The 19083-nt window shown below is 35.2% G+C and overlaps 1 protein-coding gene across 1 annotated transcript in view; it reads right to left on the bottom strand.

Moving 5' to 3' along the window:
* The window catches only part of amon (prohormone processing protease amontillado), a 336087-nt gene that overhangs the window by 169995 nt on the left and 147009 nt on the right, over positions 1–19083 (bottom strand). The window contains exon 3 of the mRNA XM_089092529.1: positions 6246–6383. Within this exon, the coding sequence (XP_088948655.1) occupies positions 6246–6383 (138 nt within the window). The remainder of the gene's footprint in view (positions 1–6245; positions 6384–19083) is intronic.

Raw genomic sequence — 19083 nt, 5'->3', positions numbered from 1 at the left:
GGAGACATTTTCAGAAAGCAGGGAGGCATATTAAATTAAATTGAAACACTCTATGTGTATGCAGGCTGTCAAAAACCCGTATCAGAAGAACATTGAAACTTTCAGAGCATGCTGACAGATATGCTGAGCTAACATAATGCATTATGTACACACTACTACTACTAGTAGTAGTAACAGTACTACTAGTGCTGTTGATACTAACATTATTAAGACTTATGGTATTAATATGGAATTTTAAGGGGCTGCTGAGGGAGATGTTGGGATAAATCAAAACAAATTATGTATATACAGGTTATCAACAGGACGTATCAGAAATATTTCAGAGACGGCTTGAAGTATCATGTTGAAACTATCAGAGCATGAGGAGGGGATTGTGTACTAGACCAAAAAGGCACAATATGAAATCTTTTCCTGCTTAAAACTAATACTACTGTTGCTATCACTAGTACTGCCCCTTACTCCTACTGTTACTTCTACTAGGGTATAGGGTATAAGGGATATATGGTATAACCTATACTCTAGCCTAGGATATATCGTAGAATATTTCACGGAAAGCTTGTTGCTTTAATACTAAATCAAAAGACTCTATGTGTATGCTGGTTCCAATAAGACGTCTCAGCAATATCCCAAGAGCAACTGAGGGTATTAAGTTGAAACTTTCAGGACTACTACTTTATTATTTACTATTTTTACTAAAGAAGTATAAGTGCATCAGATAGTCAAAATAGCAGAGATATAATGTTTTGGGAATGGTATAAATTTTTATTTTTCAAAAAACTTGAACAGGTGTAAAACTAAACTAAACAAAATTATGTGTGTCTACATTTTCAAAAGGGTGCATGTTATTTAAAATTGTTTAAGAATTTTCTCCAACATATTATTAGCATGCCAAACTATAGATTCTTATAAAGAAAAAACGGAGAAGATTGAAAATAGTATTTTCTTTCCCAATGAAACTGACTATGTCATTAAAAACGAACAGATATTAATTTAAACAACTTATTCCACAAAACAAGTTTTCCAAAGAAAAGTTAAGAATCATATTAAAGCAAAAATAAGCTGAAATAAAATATAATAATTTTCAAAGCATAAAACTACCACAAACCATCATCAATAAATAAGTGAAACACAAAAGGAACAGACATTACAACAAATACTTAAGTCAAACTCAAAATGAGCAAGAACTAAGATGAGTAGGGCTGACCCTCAAATGCCTTCTTAAGACAAAAATATAATTTGCCCTTTACTCAAAGCAAAATATATTTTAAATATTTTCACTTTTCTAACTTTAAAAAATCCAGAATTATTAAGATTTTAAGGAATAAATAACAGTATATTTATATTAAACTGTAAATCCACGTTTATTTGTTGTTTTTTTCCCCCAGTAATCTTGGTTTTGATGGTATTTTTTTTATTTTTTTTTTGTAGCATCTGACTAAGCAAACTACTCTTAGGGCAATAATTAAAGAAATATTAAAAAGTATACGTCCTATTTTAAAGATGCTGAAAATCGTATATTGATGCAATCCATCCGGGGCCATTAAAAAGTAAGACGTCTTCATATGAGGTGGAAAGAGGTTACAAGAAAGGATTGGAAGAAAACTGGAACACGTTATTTGGGGGGGGGGGAGGAAGGATAGAAAAAAAAGGTGCGAGAGAGATATGATGCTGCCTAAGTAAAGAGCCATAGATCTTCAATGTATCTTTTCCCTGGTCACTTTTTATGGAAACGATGGTACTAGAAATTTTTAAGGGGACAAATTTTGATTGGATATTGAAAGTATCGTTCCCTTTTTGAAGAGTCAAAAGTAAATGAAGGCTAACTAGCATAACTTCATTGCCCTTTTCTATTATGAAGACCCACATAACCCGCAAGACGTCCAATCAAAATTTTGAGATATCAGTTTTGCTCAAAATAGTCAAAGGTCTAATAAATATACTTTTAGGGACGTTGTTACCCCAGGTCATGTGGTTCAAAGTCCTCAAATAATAGAAATTACCAATTGTTTACTCGTAGGTTTTATAATGGAAAAAAGGAGCTTCTTTATGTTGGGCATTGGATTGGCTCTAAATGTCAGGGATCATTGTCTGGACCTTATTGTGGGGAAATGATTAAGGGGCCCCGGAAAAGGGTAAAATTGTTGTGTCCCTAAATGATTTGAAAATTATGAGATATCAGTTTTGCTCAAAATAGTCAAAGGTCTAATAAATATACTTTTAGGGACGTTGTTACCCCAGGTCATGTGGTTCAAAGTCCTCAAATAATAGAAATTACCAATTGTTTACTCGTAGGTTTTATAATGGAAAAAAAGGAGCTTCTTTATGTTGGGCATTGGATTGGCTCTAAATGTCAGGGATCATTGTCTGGACCTTATTGTGGGGAAATGATTAAGGGGCCCCGGAAAAGGGTAAAATTGTTGTGTCCCTAAATGATTTGAAAATTATGAGATATCAGTTTTGCTCAAAATAGTCAAAGGTCTAATAAATATACTTTTAGGGACGTTGTTACCCCAGGTCATGTGGTTCAAAGTCCTCAAATAATAGAAATTACCAATTGTTTACTCGTAGGTTTTATAATGGAAAAAAGGAGCTTCTTTATGTTGGGCATTGGATTGGCTCTAAATGTCAGGGATCATTGTCTGGACCTTATTGTGGGGAAATGATTAAGGGGCCCCGGAAAAGGGTAAAATTGTTGTGTCCCTAAATGATTTGAAACTTAAAGCGACAAGTATTTTGGCCCTTCCCCCCTCCCTCCAATTTTTTTCAGATTTCAAAAATATTTTCCCGAAAGTAACCAAAACAATTGGGTTCACTTAATTTTTAAAAATTCATTTCAAGATAAATAATAAAATTTGACTTTGAGCTACAGTCTCCTTTAGTAGAATCTTATCCCATTCTAACAAATATACATTTCTTTGCTCATGAATTTATGAACACTGCTTACGACGGCAATTTTTGGTACTTTTCAATTAGAAGTAACGGTAAAACTATGAACACTGTATGTACAAACTCTCAATTTTAAAACTTTGCGGCCCACTGAAAGTATTTTACTCTTTACTAGGATATCACTGCCACAATGTCTGTGCAGTTATAATATTATACGTAAAAAACGTCGCGAGGACAGCCATAAGTCGAAAAACCAAAAGCCCTGTTTTTTATTTGGTAATTTACAGACATGGTGGAAAGTCAAACAACTAATGAAAATGCGAAAAAAACTTTTTTTTTTAACACAAGTTACTTAAACAGGATTTTCATTTGACTAATTCATTTTGAGTACTGTCCGCAAAACACCAGATGAAAATGGGCCTAAAGAGTTTGTGATCTAGGCAGCTTCGTCATAGGAACGGAGACTCAAATTGAATCTAAGATACAGAATTTTATTTAGTTTTGAAGCACAGGAAGAAGGATTAAAGGCAGGGGTAACAGAATGAGCATTTCCAGTGGTTGAACAAAACTTCTTGACTTAGCCAATATATCAGCTTAAGGTTCAACTTATTCCAGGGGAGGGGATTCTTCTAAAAAAATTGTCATTCTGTGTTGTAAAAACACATAAATTTGAAATAACTACAATAAGAAATTTTGAAATCACATGTGCCCAGCTGTACTACTTTCTAAGAGACTGAGCACAAGGTCACGTTGTATATCCTCGATACACAAAGACAGGGCCAAAAGCACCTACATAAGACTGAACTTAGACTTGGAGGATTGAAAACAGGTAGGGTTGAAGATACAAAACGATGTGCATCTGTTATAGACATTACACAAATCCTTGGCAGGATGAATATTACATTTTTCAGAGGATTAAACTTAAAATAAAGAGGACAAGATCAAACAAAGAAGTTTTTGTTTTAATTTGGCTCTTGCTTAATGACAAAGCATATGTCACATTTAGTTGAAACGTAGTTCTATTCAGTACGTGAACGACAATTCATTTTGTGGAAAAAAAGGAGGATTTATATAAGGAGGATTTGGTCAATACCCCAAATGTTAGTACCAATTGACATTTAAGGGCTGGGCACACGTAGCTGATTTCGGAAACTGATTTCCAAATCAGCGCCGATTTTAAAGGAAATCGGAGTCGATTTGAGCTTGAAAAATTTTCTAGTTTTCGGCGCCGATTTACAAAATAAGCGCCAATTTTCATCATGATCATCACACAAAATAGGGATACAAATAAATAGTCTACCAGAGATGTCTGTGGTGGAAGACTCCGCTTCTGAGCTGAAAACTAAACTGAAAACTAAACTGAGATCAATCATGCAACTATTAATGAACTCCAGTTGACTATTTGTGTCCATCATTTTTTGTTTTGAAAATCTCGCGCAAAAATTTTTTTTCGACAAATTTTTCTTACCGCTATCGATTGTCCACTTATGCTGAAATCGGTTCTCGAAATCAGCTACGTGTGCCCAGCCCTTTAGTTCGAATTAACACTTTCTCACGCTCTTTAGTTTGGTGTTTAGCCATACAGGAAAAACTGAAAGTGGTTGTGTCTAAATACCCCTTTGTTAAAGGGCTCTGAGGATACAATTCTGCATCCCAGTGTTTCTAAAGATCCCAAACATAATGAACAAATTTTTAGTTTCTTAATTTTTATTGATGTTTGAAATGTTTAGAATTTCTCATAGTGTAGGAGTCCTTAAAACAGTAAATACGGTTTTCCAGTACAGAAATTAAAGGTGAAATTTTATTCAGATTGAACCTTTTCTTTGGGCTTTCTTCTTCAGTTATAAGGAATTAAGATATTCTATTTTTCTATATGGATCATAGGATACAGCTTAGATCAAGAACTGCTATTTTTCGTAATGGGAAATGCAAAGGAAATTTTCTAATGACAAATTTTTCCTCAACCTTAGCTATTACTTTAGTAAGCTGCAGAAGCAACGACAATCATAATCTGGAAGTTAAAAGAGCCTTGATTCCAATAGGAAAATAACCAGCGTTTTATTTAGAATGCTATTACAACTGATAAAGGTAATAAGTAACGTTTTTATTTTATTTTTTATGTATATCACGACATTATTGGTAATTTTCTATTTCATATTAATAATATGCTAATTTTTTAACCAACAACGAACACAATGTCTAACTCTTTCAGATCAATTTTTTTTTCAATTCAATTCAATCGGGTTTTATTAAAACAAATAGAAATAAAGAAACATAAATAAACTTCTCTATGCAAAAATATCTGTAGAGTAGCTCGTCTTATTTGACCCTATCCAGAGTTGGAAATGGATTACTCCTTAAAGGGGGGGGGGCTACGAGGATATTGTTCGGGAGAATGGTTAAAGATTGAAAAATTGTATTTTAAATATACAATTTTTCAGTATTTTTGAAATACCTTTAGACGTAGTGGGACGGAAGGGTTTGATATCTTTCCTGAAGCTAAAGATACCAATTTAATCTGTTGGGCTACCCCCGCAACAATGATGGAAGAACAAGGAAATAAAAAAAACTATGATTATAATCGCAGTGTTCGAAAATGCAACATTGGAAAACATAACTGTGGAAAACAATAAAATATGTGATATATAAATTTCATCATATTTTTCTACCATATTGTTTGTTTTTTACCAGAAAAACCAAACATTTCCCAGAGATTACAATTGTCATTGGTAGTAAAGCGTCAACACTAGTAGCTAAGTCAGTTAACTTTAAAAAACCCTATAAGGTGTGCCTGACCAGAGATCTGGTATTACCAAACAGCACTGGTATTTAAGGAGAGAACCCACTAGTCCTTTAATGTCATCTGGCAGATAGTCTCCACCTGCCCAATTAAAAAATACAATTTTCTCTTTAATTTTCTTTGTTTTTCATATAACATATATATATTTCTTAGGCAACACTTTAAAAAGAACTTTGGAAAAAGGAAACACAAAAAGTTTCACCAATTAATATACTTTCATTTCTATTTATTCGTATGTTATATATTTTTGTATTGAAATAGTGTAATATATTTCATTTTCAGCATAAAATTTTCCCCGGTTTTCTGGCTGCTATTTGTATAAAGATGTAACTCGACCATTAAAATACTTTTATATTTTTATTTTAGTGCTTTTCACTAAAACAGTTTGATAATAAAAAAAAAAAAAATACAAATGTCAGTTTTAACTAGTCAGCTACTAGGGACTAAATAACATTACAATCATTCGTTAGAACTTAGATTTTATATTCGATTTTGAGATTTTTCTACGAGGTTTTCTAACCTAGGTAATTCATTTATCCAAGCAATTATAATATCTTACCAAATACCACTGGTATTCAAAAAGAGGGTCTGTTGGGTCTTCAATATGTTTTGGAAGATCAACTAGATTTTCAACAGCCAATGGTTGGTAGCCTCGTTTTACTCTTCTGAATCCCGGCTGCTGAACAACATGTCTTACCTTCAAAATGAATGCTTAGTTATTACCGTCTTGGAGTTTATGGATACAATCACTAATTTTTTTCCCATTCAGCCATATTACGTCGTAAACATAATCATGCAGAGCTTGCAGAGGGCTCATTTGATTGTAAATTCTGAGAGTAGTTACTGTTATTCGTTATGCGGATGCATGGCCGCAGCCAGGGGGGTAGGGGGTTTGAACTCCTCGTAATGTTTGTCCGACTCGTAAAAACGTAACAAAAATGGATATAAAAAAATTTATGCGTTTATTTAGTTTATTTTTTTGTTTAGTTTATTTTGTTAGTTTATTTTAGTTTATTTAGGAAATTTTTATGCCTACTAGCAACTGGGTCGTAAATTTCAAAAATCTGATAGTTTATGATCAACGTCTCTTTGGCTGTAGGTGCCCTCCTGCAAAATTTCAAGTGAATATGCACAGTTTAGTGTAAATGTAGGTGGGCATCATAAGGGATGGCTGCTTCTGGAATTCCATCTACTCTGTTTCCTTGGACCAAGATTAATTGTATATTTTCTGTAGACGCACCAGACGTAGAAGATACGCCTTTGAAAGTCAGTGCCATTTTGAAGAGTCAAAAGAGATTGAAGGGCGATCAGGCCCCTTCTCGCGCCCTCTCTTTTCTGACGATCCCTCCTCAACCCTCAAAAACATTCCATAAAAATTTTGAGATATGTACTATTGATCATAAAATTAGACAGGTAAACTACGCCTCTGGGGATGACCTGACATTTCACAGCCCAAAGGGGCAAGGGGCACCATCAAGAAGTAGTGTGGCAGTTGAGGGCATTCATTTATTTATCGATACTGATCTGCGGTAGTTTTAAGCTTTGTAGATTATTGGATTTGATTTTTGCCGATTTTTTGTTTAATGAAGTTATTTACTTTTCCTTGAAAAGTGTATTTTGTGGAAAAAGTTTTTTTAATTAATTTCTATTCGCTTTATGATTACATAGGTTTTTCAGGGATTTAGAGTTATAGTTTAGAGTCTTAGCTCAGAGTTTTAGTTAGAGTTATAGTTTAGAGTTCAGAGTTTTTGTTTAGAGTCTTAGCTTAAAGTTTTGGTTAGAATTATAGTTTAGTTTAGTTTTAGTTAAGAGATTTAGTTTAGAGTTATAGTTTAGTTGTAGTTAAGAGTTTTAGTTTAGAGTTTAGAATTTTAGTTAGAGTTATAGTTTAGTTTAGTTTTAGTTGAGAGTTTTAGTTTAGAGCTGTAGTTTAGTTTTAGTTAGGAGTTTCAGTTTAGAGTATAGAGCTTTAGTTTAGATTCTTAGCTTAGAGATCTAGTTAGAGTTATAGTTTAGTTTAGTTTCAGTTAAAGAGTTTTAGTTTAGAATTGTAGTTTAGTTTTAATTAAGAGTTTTAGTTAAGAGTTTTAGTTTAGAATCTTAGCTTAGAGTTTTAGTTAGAGTTATATTTTAGTTTAGTTTTAGTTTAGAGTCTTAGCTTAGAGTTTTAGTTAGAGTTATAGTTTAGTTAAGAGGTATAGTTTCGAGTTGTAGTTTGATTTTATTTAAGAGTTTTAGTTTAGAGTTTTAGTTTCGAGTTTTACTTTAGAGGCTAAGCTTAGAGTTATAGTTTGAGTTATAGTTTAATTTAGTTAAGAGTTTTAGTTTAGAGTTTTAGTTTAGTTTTAGGGAAGAGTTTTAGTTCAGAGTCTTAGCTTAGATTTTTAGTTAGATTTGTAGTTTATTCTTAGTTGTAGTTTATAGTTGTAGTTTATTATAGAGTTGTAGTTTATTTTTAGTTAAGAGTTTTAGTTTAGAGTTTAGAGTTTTAGTTTAGAGTCTTTAACTCTAAGCTAAGACTCTAAACTAAAACTCTAAACTAAAACTCATAACTAAAACTGAACTAGAACTCTAAACTAAAACTCCTAACTGAAACTAAACTAAACTACAACTCTAACTAAAATTCTAAGCTAAGACTCTAAACTAAAACTCTAAAGTCTAAACTAAAACTCTTAACTAAAACTAAACTACAACCCTACATTAAAACTCATAGTTAAAACTAAACTAGACTATAACCCTAACTAAAACTCCAAGCTAAGACTCTACATTAAAACTCTAAACTCTAAACTAAACTATTAACTTAAGCTAAACTACACCTCTAAAACAAAACTCTTAACTAAAACTAAATTAAACTACAACTCTAACTGAAACTCTAAGCTAAGATTCTAAACTAAAACTCTAAACTAAAACTCTAAACTAAAACTCTCAACTAAAACTAAACTAAAACTCTAAACTAAAACTCTTAACTAAAACTAAACTAAACGATAACTCTAACTAAACCTCCAAGCTCAGACTCTAAACTAAAACTTTAAACTCTAAACTAAAACTGTTAACTAACACTAAACTAAAACTCTTAACTAAAACTAAACTAAACTATAACTCTAACTAAAACTCTAAGCTAAGGCTCTAGACTATAACTGTAAACTAAAACTAAACTAAACTAAAACTAATGTAAAACTCTAAACTCTAAACTAAAAATCTTAACTAAAACTAAACTACAAGTCTAAACTATAACTCGGAAATAAAACTAAACTACAACTCTAAACTATAACTCTTAACTAAAACTAAACTAAAACTATAGCTCTAACTAAAACTCTAAATTAAAACTCTTAACTAAAACTAAACTACAACTCTAAACCAAAACTCTTAACTAACATTAAACTACAACTCTAAATAAAAAACTCTTAACTAAAACTAAACTAAACTATAACTCTAACTAAAACTCTAAGCTAAGACTCTAAACTAAAACTCTAAACTAAAACTCTTAACTAAAACTAAACTACAACTCGAAACTAAACTATAACTATAACTAAAACTCTAAGCTAAGACTCTAAACTAAAACTCTTAACTAAAACTAAACTACAACTCTAAACTAAAACTCTTAACTAAAACTAAAACAAAACTCTAGACTAAAATTCTTAAATAAAACTAAACTAAACTACAATTCTAACTAAAACTCTAAGCTAAAACTTTAAACTAAAACTCTATACTCTAAAGTAAAACTCTTAACTAAAACTAAACTACAATTCTAAACTAAAACTCTTAACTAAAACTAAACTAAACTATAACTCTAACTAAAACTCTAAGTCAAGACTCTAAACTAAAACTGCTTTGAACTTGAACTCTTAACTAAAACTAAACTACAACTCTAAACTAAAACACTTAACTAAATTAAACAAAACTAACTCTAACTAAAACTCTAAGCTAAGACTCTAAACTAAAACTCTAAACTAAAACTAAACAAAACATTAGAAATGTCTTCTTAGTTCTCTCGGTTAGAGCGCGTTCCATTGGAAGAGAATGACCTTTCGAGTCCTGGTGGGGTCAAGAACTATTGAAAAGTAAAAAAAGGGTTTGTCATAGGAAAAGAAAGGGGTGTGTCACATGACAAAACAGGCACTTGAAATCCAATACTATTTTTTTTATGGCTTCCGTGACGTCACAGGGTACCGTTAGAAATCCATTTTTTCTATGGCTTCCGTGACATGAGAGGGCTGTTGTATAAATTCAAAGGGGTGTGTCACAGAAATACAAAGGGGTGCATACCGTGACGTCAGAGGGCTTGTGACAGAAATTCAAAGGGTTGCGTCACATGGCAAAACATGCGCTATAAATCTTGCCTAGAAACAGGGGGCAAGGGGCTCCCAATATTATTAAAACTTTTGTATTATCCCGATCACACTCCAAGTAATTGAAAGATCTCTGGACTCTTGCGAAGGATGGGAATCTTGCCAGCCGCGAACAGGTGTGAGGGGCTAGGAACTTTACTTGTTAATTTCCTTGTGTTAATTTCCCTATGTGTGTCTTTGTAACTAGTAAGGGGTTACTACTTTCACAGCTCCTGGAAGACTACAAAGACCGTTATAGGTTAGATTATTGTTGTGAAGCTACGTATTTACATTTGACACCTAAATCAATATTCTTGTTTTTTATGCTGGGCTTTTGTGTTTTCAATAAAGTGCTGGTTTTCTTTAATCCTGCTAACACAGGGAAATATAACCAGTTGATTTATTTGCACTAGTTTTATTGACATATGTTAGATAGGCTGTGAAGTAATAATTTTTGTTCGTTTTATGTTTCAACTTTGCTCTTTACATCCCTCGGAAAAAATTTGGTTTTTTAAAATTAATTAATACATTGACCATTATGCAATTAATTGTAATTAATACATTAATACATTTATTATTAGGTAAATATCGGATTGCAAACTTAACTTTCATTTGAAAGTTCGGTTTTGGAATTCTCTTCCAGGGAGCATTCGGGTGGCGGAGCATCATGGTTTATTTAAGAGTAAAGTTAAAAACTTCCTTTTTGGTCTTGGTTCATAGATGTTTTTCGTTTTTTCGTTTTCTTTCCTCTTTTTTTGTTTTGATTAGTATTAAAATCATTTTTTTGCATAAGTTATTTTTGTTTAAAGATAAGAGATCGGTCATAATTTGGCTGTTTTATCTCCTTTTTTGGTTGTTTCGTTCTTTTGTAAAAAGTTTTATATGTTGAGTATTCGTTAGATGTGTGGTGGCCCAGTATTAAGAGCTTCCATGTCTCTCTCTAGACAGCCACTTGCACACAATTAATGTAAATTAATGTGAAAATTCACATTAAAGTGATAATGGTAGTCATATTAAAATGAAAATTAATGTGAAATTTCTTAGCACAATTAATATTAAATGTTATAACATTTTGTAATTAAATGAATTGAATCGAAAAAAAAAATTCTGAATCAGCTTCAAATCGTAATATTTCTCACTTATTACTTTTTACTACCCTTTTAGAAACTTTCGGTTACTATGGGCCCTGGTCCACTCTTTACTTTGTTCGGGCTATTGCTGCAATCATGGAACAGTGGTGTACAGGACATGAGTAGAAATGACCCTATTGATCTGGGACGAACACCATATATGGGCATAGAGTCCCTAGGGAGAACACGTGGTATTGTCAGTCCCGTACGAACACCAAATATGGGTATGGAATCCCCAGGGAGAATGTTTGCGTATCGGGTCAATGACCTCTTTTTCTCACGTCGATTTATTTGTTGTTGTTGATGTTTTGGCCAAGTACACGCTCGGGGTGAATTTTAAGATCCAGGAATAGGAAACAGGATCGCGTGTTTCCTTCTCAGCCAATAAGAGGCTCGGTTACATCCCCCTTCTCAGCCAATCAGAGGCTCACTTACATATGGTTTTCCCTATTACATAACAATTCGCCCTTGAGATTTCGTATATAACGGACATGCATTGTGATTAAATTATCAGAAAGTATTGTGACACAGTTGAAAGAACAAGAATGAATATTATTGATGAGCTCGAAGCCTTGACAGCCACAATTAGCAATGTAAGTTCTGTTTTAGTACTTTTTCATTTTTTATTTTCAAAATAAAATTATTTTCCTTGGTCACCCTCCAGTATATTTAGGTAAGTCCCCCCCCTCCAATAAAATACCACTATGCAATCTTTATACTCGATAGAAAACGTAAAAGGTGTTCTTTTTACTACCTAAACCCTCCTCAAACCCCCCCCCCCACTGGTTTTACAACGATAATTCTTGCAATTGAAATAATTGTCTTTTCAATAAAATTCTTGCTTTTCTCTACTTTGATTTAAAGTGTCCACTGACTTCTGTCACTTCTTAAGGCATTATGCCACTCTATTTTGACATAATACTCCGGGCGGGGTTATAATACCTTTTTCCCCCTGTTCCTGTATGTTTACGATTTAGCGGCCAAGTCAAAGGAACTGTTTCTCCGTCAAATTAAAACACTTTCAGACAATTGCAATAATTAAGCGCAGACCTACGCAATCTCTATTTGGAGAAGTGAAACGGATTATTTTCAAATTAAGGTCTAACAATATATTTAGGACAATATATAAAAGGGGGAGAGAGGGGGCAATGCCTCGCTTCTAACAGCTTCGTTGTAAGGTGAAAACAAAATGTTTCTTCGCATGAAAAGTAAGGGGGATTCGTTGTGTAGACATATCCACCCATTGACAAGATAACTAATGTGTAAATATATGCGTTGCGTCTCTAGGCTAGTTTTTAATCTTTTTCAAGCTTTCTTTCGATAAAGTTTCTTTTATAGTCCCAGGCGGGGGGGGGTGTGAAAACTATGGTTTTTAACTTTGATATGAAAGGCTAGAAAGAAAAGTCTTTATGAGTTGCATGAAGCTTATATTATGCGTAAATTGAATAGCATTTTTAACTTATGATCACAAATTTTAGGCATATATGCTGTGTGTTAACAATCTTTTTATCTTATTTAAAGCCTATTGACTGGAACATTTAATTTTTTTTCTAAATGGTAAAAATAGAAACATTTATTTCTATCCTAAGGCTATAGACTACTGATTGTCAAGATTTATTTTTTCACAAGCTGTGTAATAAAAACGTTTGATTTCTAAGCCTAGTATATTTCTCGCGAAATTTTACTTTTTGCTTTGCTGAAAATGCTAGGGAGGGGGCTTCTTTGCGATAAATGCTTTTCTAGACAAATTATGGCTAGTGGGGGTGGGGATACTAATTTTTCTTCTGTAAAAAAAAGGGGGAAATCATTTTCCATACTAACTTTTTTCTCTTCTTTTAAGGCAAATTGTGAAGAATGTATGCCCCCTCCATCTAAGAAAGCGAGAGTGGACGAGGCAACCCCCTTGAGACCATCCATTATTAAGTATGCTGGTCCTTACACGACCCCAAAACAAGTGTTGACTGCCAAAGTCCCATCCACGCAGGCTGTAATGCAGCCAGGCCGAAAATTAAAGAGCGAGTGGATGGCTGCTTTCCATGGACCTTTAATACCTGTCCCGTCTACACAAGAGCGTGATGTTACCGCACCGTCCATCCTCCAACAAGCGGTACCCGGGCCATCTGACACTCAAGTGCAGCCGGGATTTGAAAATATAGGTATTTTTTTACCTCTAGTTATAGTAATATATATCTATTTCTTCCAATGTTTTTTTAGTCTTTTCTTTTCACTTTTGTTCAACACTGTACAAGTGTATCTCAGAAATAATAAAATCCTAACCCCCCGCAACCCGCCAGGGTTTTATATTTCTATGCTCCCCCCTCCCTCATAAAGATCTAACTATAATGTAATTTTTTTGCTTGGTTGCCAAAAGAAAACACTCTTTTTATAATCTTTGAAATTTTCTATGTCCCCACTATTGCTTTCTCTTTACTATCTCATAATGAAATTTTCGGTAATTTCTAGTTTACCGCTATCCCTCCACTATAAAACTCAAAATGATACTTTTCACAATTGAATATTATAGTTTTAAGGGAAGGACAGAGATTATCCCATTTATCTATTGCACATATGGATTCTAATTTGCGTAATATTTTTGACAGCTTTCAACCTTACAACTTGCCAAGATTTTAGGGGGAAACACTGACAATAAGAGTTAACTTTTCTCGAATTTAATTGTACTATTTGCCAGAGAATACGCTTGGAAACAGAACAGACGAGTTGTACAATAATTAGGCTCATTTGGAGTCCTAGACAACACATGTACGGGAAGTAGGCGAAACGACTTATTTCCAAGTTGCTATGCCACCTAACAATACGGTTTTTTAGGACATTATGTAAAAAGGGGGGGGGGACATGCCTCAATTCTATCACCATCATTGTAAAGTGAAAAAAAAACTGTTTCTTCACCATTGGTGAAAAGTATGGGACCGGGAATTTCTAAGAAAAAGATAGCTTTTTGCGCCGTGGTGGCCGGGAAGCACCGGTGGGCCCGAGAAGCAGCGCTCCCCATGCCGCGGGAAGTGCTGTGGGAAAGCGCCGCGGTGATCGGCTCGGAGGGGGGGCATTAAATATTGGAAATTGAGGGGAGTTGTTTGAACAAAATCAAAGTGCCTTCTATGTAAAGCGGCGTTTTAGATTGTAAATATCTCATATTAAGTTGGAAATTGGAACTTTCAGAATAACAATAGAGTAGGGAACAGTGAATTAACCAAATGTTACTATGTTCATACTGATACTACTACTACTACTAAGCGCGTTTTAAATAATACGTAAATAATAATCCAAATTTTAAACAGTTGGGGTGATTTGAAGACTTTGAAAATAAGCTATTTTTTATTTATAGGTTTCATTGGTCCCATACTCGTCGTCATCATCATCATCATCATCATCATCATCATCAGTTGAAGAAGGAGAGGACGCCATTCAGGACATTGAAATACCGGCTATCAACGAATGGCATGGTATTATTAATTCTATTGAAATACCATCTAATATTGATGAGTTTATAGAAAAATTTTTAAATGTTGATTATAGCGCAGTTGGGCAGGGGGACTTGAGTCAAAACACCTTGCAGCTTTTGAATGATTTTACAAATGAATTAACTGGGAACCCTCCCCCCACTGATTACATGAACATTGTTCAAACAAATGAAATTGTTTCCCATAGCCCTATTGTTGAACAATGTGGAGGGGGAGGGAGTGTTGATGATTTACAAGAAGATGAGGGGGGTAATGTCCAATTTACAACATTTCTTGAATTTCAGCTCTCAAACTCAATTTAAAGTACAATAGCTGTGTATACTGCGACTTTTGGTGACCCGTTTAATTCACTTATGGGGGGAAGTTCTGTGTTTGACCCCATAGAAATTGTGTATGAATATGTAGATAGAGTTCGTGCACTGCTGGAGAACCAAATTCAATTATGGGGAGGGGGGGGGATTCAATTAAGGTGTCAATTGTTTTAAAGGTGTTTTATTTAAATGAGGGGAAAAGTGAAGTTTACCACCACTATATACACTCCGAGATGCGCGTGATTTATCCAAATTTAGAAAATTTTGAGAATGTTTTTTGCGAGTGGATAGGTCAAATTATTACGCATCTTGAGAACTATAATGAAAATGGGAGCGGCTCTGTAGTTTTTTATGTTGAAAATTTAAGTGTGAATATTTATAAATTTAAGAAAGATTTTATTTTAAGAGGGGGGCAGGCAGGGGGTCTGGGAGGTCAATAGTTTTAAATTAAAATCCATATTTAGTAGGATGTTAAGGTGTCCAGAAGATATGTTTTGAAACAGGTCAAAAATATTTCAAGTACGCTTTCCTAATATCAGCATTCGAGCTTATAGCACGTGACGCTACCAAGACGAATTTAGAAGAGTGGGCTGTTCATGGGAAGGAAGGGTCAAATTTTCCCAATATAGATTTCCCTTTTTCAGAAGGGAAAAGCCCAGTATCGCTAAGATCTATTGATATTTTGAAAGGGCTAACGCCTATTTAAATATCGGTGTTACTGTGGTTCCGTATGAAACTGAATTTGAAGGTGGGGTTCGTTTAAAAAAGAAGGGAGTGGTTTTCCCTGTAAGGGGCCCGTCAATTGAATTAGTCAAAAACTGGGTTTCGTTTTTGTACACACCACCATCTAGTGACTTTGCCAATTCAATTGGTCATTTTAACGCGATCACAGACATTAGTAGAGTTCTGGGGGAGGGTAAGAAACAGAGTGCCCGTTTCTACTGTCCGACATGCCTCTTTCGATTTTGGACTGAATTAAAGCTGCAAAATCATATGAAGCATTGTAGACGGCATGGCTACCAGACAGTGGAAACGGTTTCAGGGGATAGGGCCATTTTACGTTTTAAAATTTTTCCAAACACCCTCCTCCTGTGCAACAAATATCCTTGGACTGTGGAGCTAAACTGGTGGTAGTGTATGATCGTCTATATCGAAACAGAATGAAAGAACATCAGGTTATTTCACTTTCTTATACCCACGCCCAAAGAGACAATTCTAACACCATGCGGTTGTTAGAAATAGTTGAAACATTGGATGAGGGAGAGTGTATTATCAAACCACTGAATAAATTAATTGGCACAGCTAATAGCGCTATTTCTCGTTTGAGAAATACTCATTATCCTATGGTGTTGTCTGCAGAGGATCGTCTCGCGATTAAAAATCAAAAAATATGTTGGGTTTGTAAGGGGGAGTTTGTAGAGGGGGATAAGGGGACTAAAGGGAAAAGAGGGGGGGGGGGGAAGTCAGAGACCATAATCACTTGTGGCAGGAAATATCCTCTGGGGGTAGTAATTTTAGAGGGGTTGCGTATCAATCGTGTAACTTAAATTTTAGCCAGCAGTTTCTTATCCCTGTTTTTATTCACAATGCAAATTATGATTTAAAATTTATTCTGCCGGCACTGGCACGTATGCACAGGGAGGGAGGGGGAGTAGACAGTCCATGGGTAAATAATTCTTTTTCCTATAATATTATTCCCAAAGCGGCCGAGAAGTTGTTGCTTCTCGAGCTGAAATGGTAGGTAGTAAATAATGGGCATACGTGTTGGAATAAAATCAGGTTTTTATATTCCTTTAGTTTTTTTCCCAAGGCATTGAGTCGATTGATTCAATTGCAGAAAAGCAACAATTTCGATAGCTGTTCCATCCTTAAACAACATTTTTCAGGCAGTGAAATTTATTAAGTATTGATCTGCAAATGTTTATATGCATATGATTAATACTGTTCTGGTGCTTGCTTAAGTAAGGTGAAAATATCTCCAATTGAAGCTTTTCGCAATTCACTGACCAGCAGTGAATGCACAGCCAAGGATTATGAGTTGGCCAAGAAGGTGCGGGCTAAGGGGAGGTGTAAAAATGGGTGGGATTATTGTAGACTGTACTTGGCCCTTGACGTTTTAACTCTGTTGGATATAGTTTGCAAGAACACAGACCAAATCTATTCAGAGTTCGGGTTAGATATAGGCTACTATTTTTCCACACCACATTTGGTGATGGATTTGATTTTAAAAATTAGTGGGGAGGAAATATGCCTAATAACCGATGTAGATCAGCACCTTTTTGTAGAGCGTTCAATGAGGGGAGGGTATGTTTTTCATGGGGACAGCGTCTTGGCAACCGATCCGAGCGGACAAAACACCGGTGCAAAGTCAAATGCAGTGTTCTTGGACATGAACTCACTGTACCCCTCGGCAATGTCTCACTACTCTTTGCCGTGTGGTAACTATCAATGGCTTGAGAATCCTTGTGAGTTCTCCGACATTACCACCGTCCAGGAGAATGGGCCATAAGGTTGGTTCTTTGAAATTGACGGGCACATTCCACTGGCGCTTCACGATTCAGTCAGAGATTTTGTTTTTCCCTGTATCAATCGATCCGTGAGCAGGGACTCATTGAGCCCCTACAATCCATAATTGTTCGAGATTATCCGATCGAATTGTAGCTCTTCTAAACAAAAACTTACTGCTGATTTGGATCCTAAAGAGAACATCGTTATTCCTCATGTCCGTTTTCCTTGAGCGGTGAGCAAAGGTGTCATGACCACCAAAATAAACAGGGTCCTACGGTACAATCAGAAACTATACTTTAAAACGTTTATCGACACTTTTGTTGATAAACGCTCTAGGGCAAACTCCAAGGTAGAGAAGGAAATGTACAAACTCATTCTAAATTCAGCGTTTGGCAAAATGTGTGAAAGCGTACGTAACAGATCTCACTGCGACGTTGTAACTGGCCCTTTAGAGTGTGCACGAATTATTGCCGATCCCAATTTTACACCGTTCACGAGCATAGAGACTGGCATGATTCTTCTACACAGGAAAAAGTGAAATGTGGTACTGAACAAGAATATAGCAGGAGGTAGTTCAGTACTTGAAATTACAAAAAGCTCATGTTGTTGTTTTTTTACAATGTGTGCAAGGTGCAAAGGCCACGGGAGGGGGAGGTTCAAGTTTACTACGGGGATACATATTCTCTGCTGTTCAAGGTAAAAACCGAGGATTTATTGGGTGATCTAGAAAAGGGGGAACACATCAGCTCGCGGATAGATTTCACCAACTGGAATCCATCCCTCTACCCCGAGTTGATGAAACGTCAAGCCCCCAACCAACTATTAATGTTAAAATCAGAGACGGGGAGTGATTTGATATCCAGGGGATGTTCCCGGGTCTTAAAGTTTATTGCATTGAAACACATAGTGGGGATGAAAAGCAGGCGTGTAAAGGGGTGCCTACACATTTTGTAAAGAGCAATTTCAACATGGGCGTGTACAAAAACTCTGTAGAAAGTAGCTTATTGCCGAGAGCACAAGTGCTTGAAATTCAGTCTCTACAGTATAGAAATTATACTGTAAGAGTGGACAAGAATTCAATACTGTGTATAGCTAACAAAGTCTATGAGCTCGAGAATGGTGTGAGTGTCCTGCCTCATGGCCACTATAGTATTTCAGACCGAGTTGAATACATAGACTATCGCAATAAACTTGGTCTGGATAAATTAACCTAACCAACTAACCACCACCACCAACCCGTTCATAAATTAAATGCTCTAATCCTTTCATAAGTTAACTAATCTCATCTAACCACCACCTTAACCCAAGCTAACCTAACCTGTAGCAGCAGTGACGACAACTCTTGTGTACAATCCATTTTCCATCGCGGCTCCCGGGGGGTGGGGGGCCCTTCCCGCGGCCGCTCCCGGGGTGTGGGGGATCCCGCCTGCGGCCGGCCTTCGGTCCGCGGCCCGGGGGATGGGGGGCCCACTTTTAAATTCATAATGTTCAACTGTGCTAGTTTTTCAAGTGTTTTTTCAAGTGTTGTTGTTGTTGTACAGAAAAGTGTTCTTTTTGGACAAAAAGTGTTTAAAAACAATAAGTGTTGTTCTTGCTCTTGTTCATGTTGATGGACAAAAAGTGTTTTTATTTATGTTGTAC

This window comes from Artemia sp. Qi Xiang Cuo, chromosome 7 (assembly GCF_049724085.1).
Source record: "Artemia sp. Qi Xiang Cuo chromosome 7, ASM4972408v1, whole genome shotgun sequence".
NCBI lineage: Eukaryota > Metazoa > Arthropoda > Branchiopoda > Anostraca > Artemiidae > Artemia > Artemia sp. Qi Xiang Cuo.
This window is presented reverse-complemented; position numbering and strand designations above follow the sequence as displayed.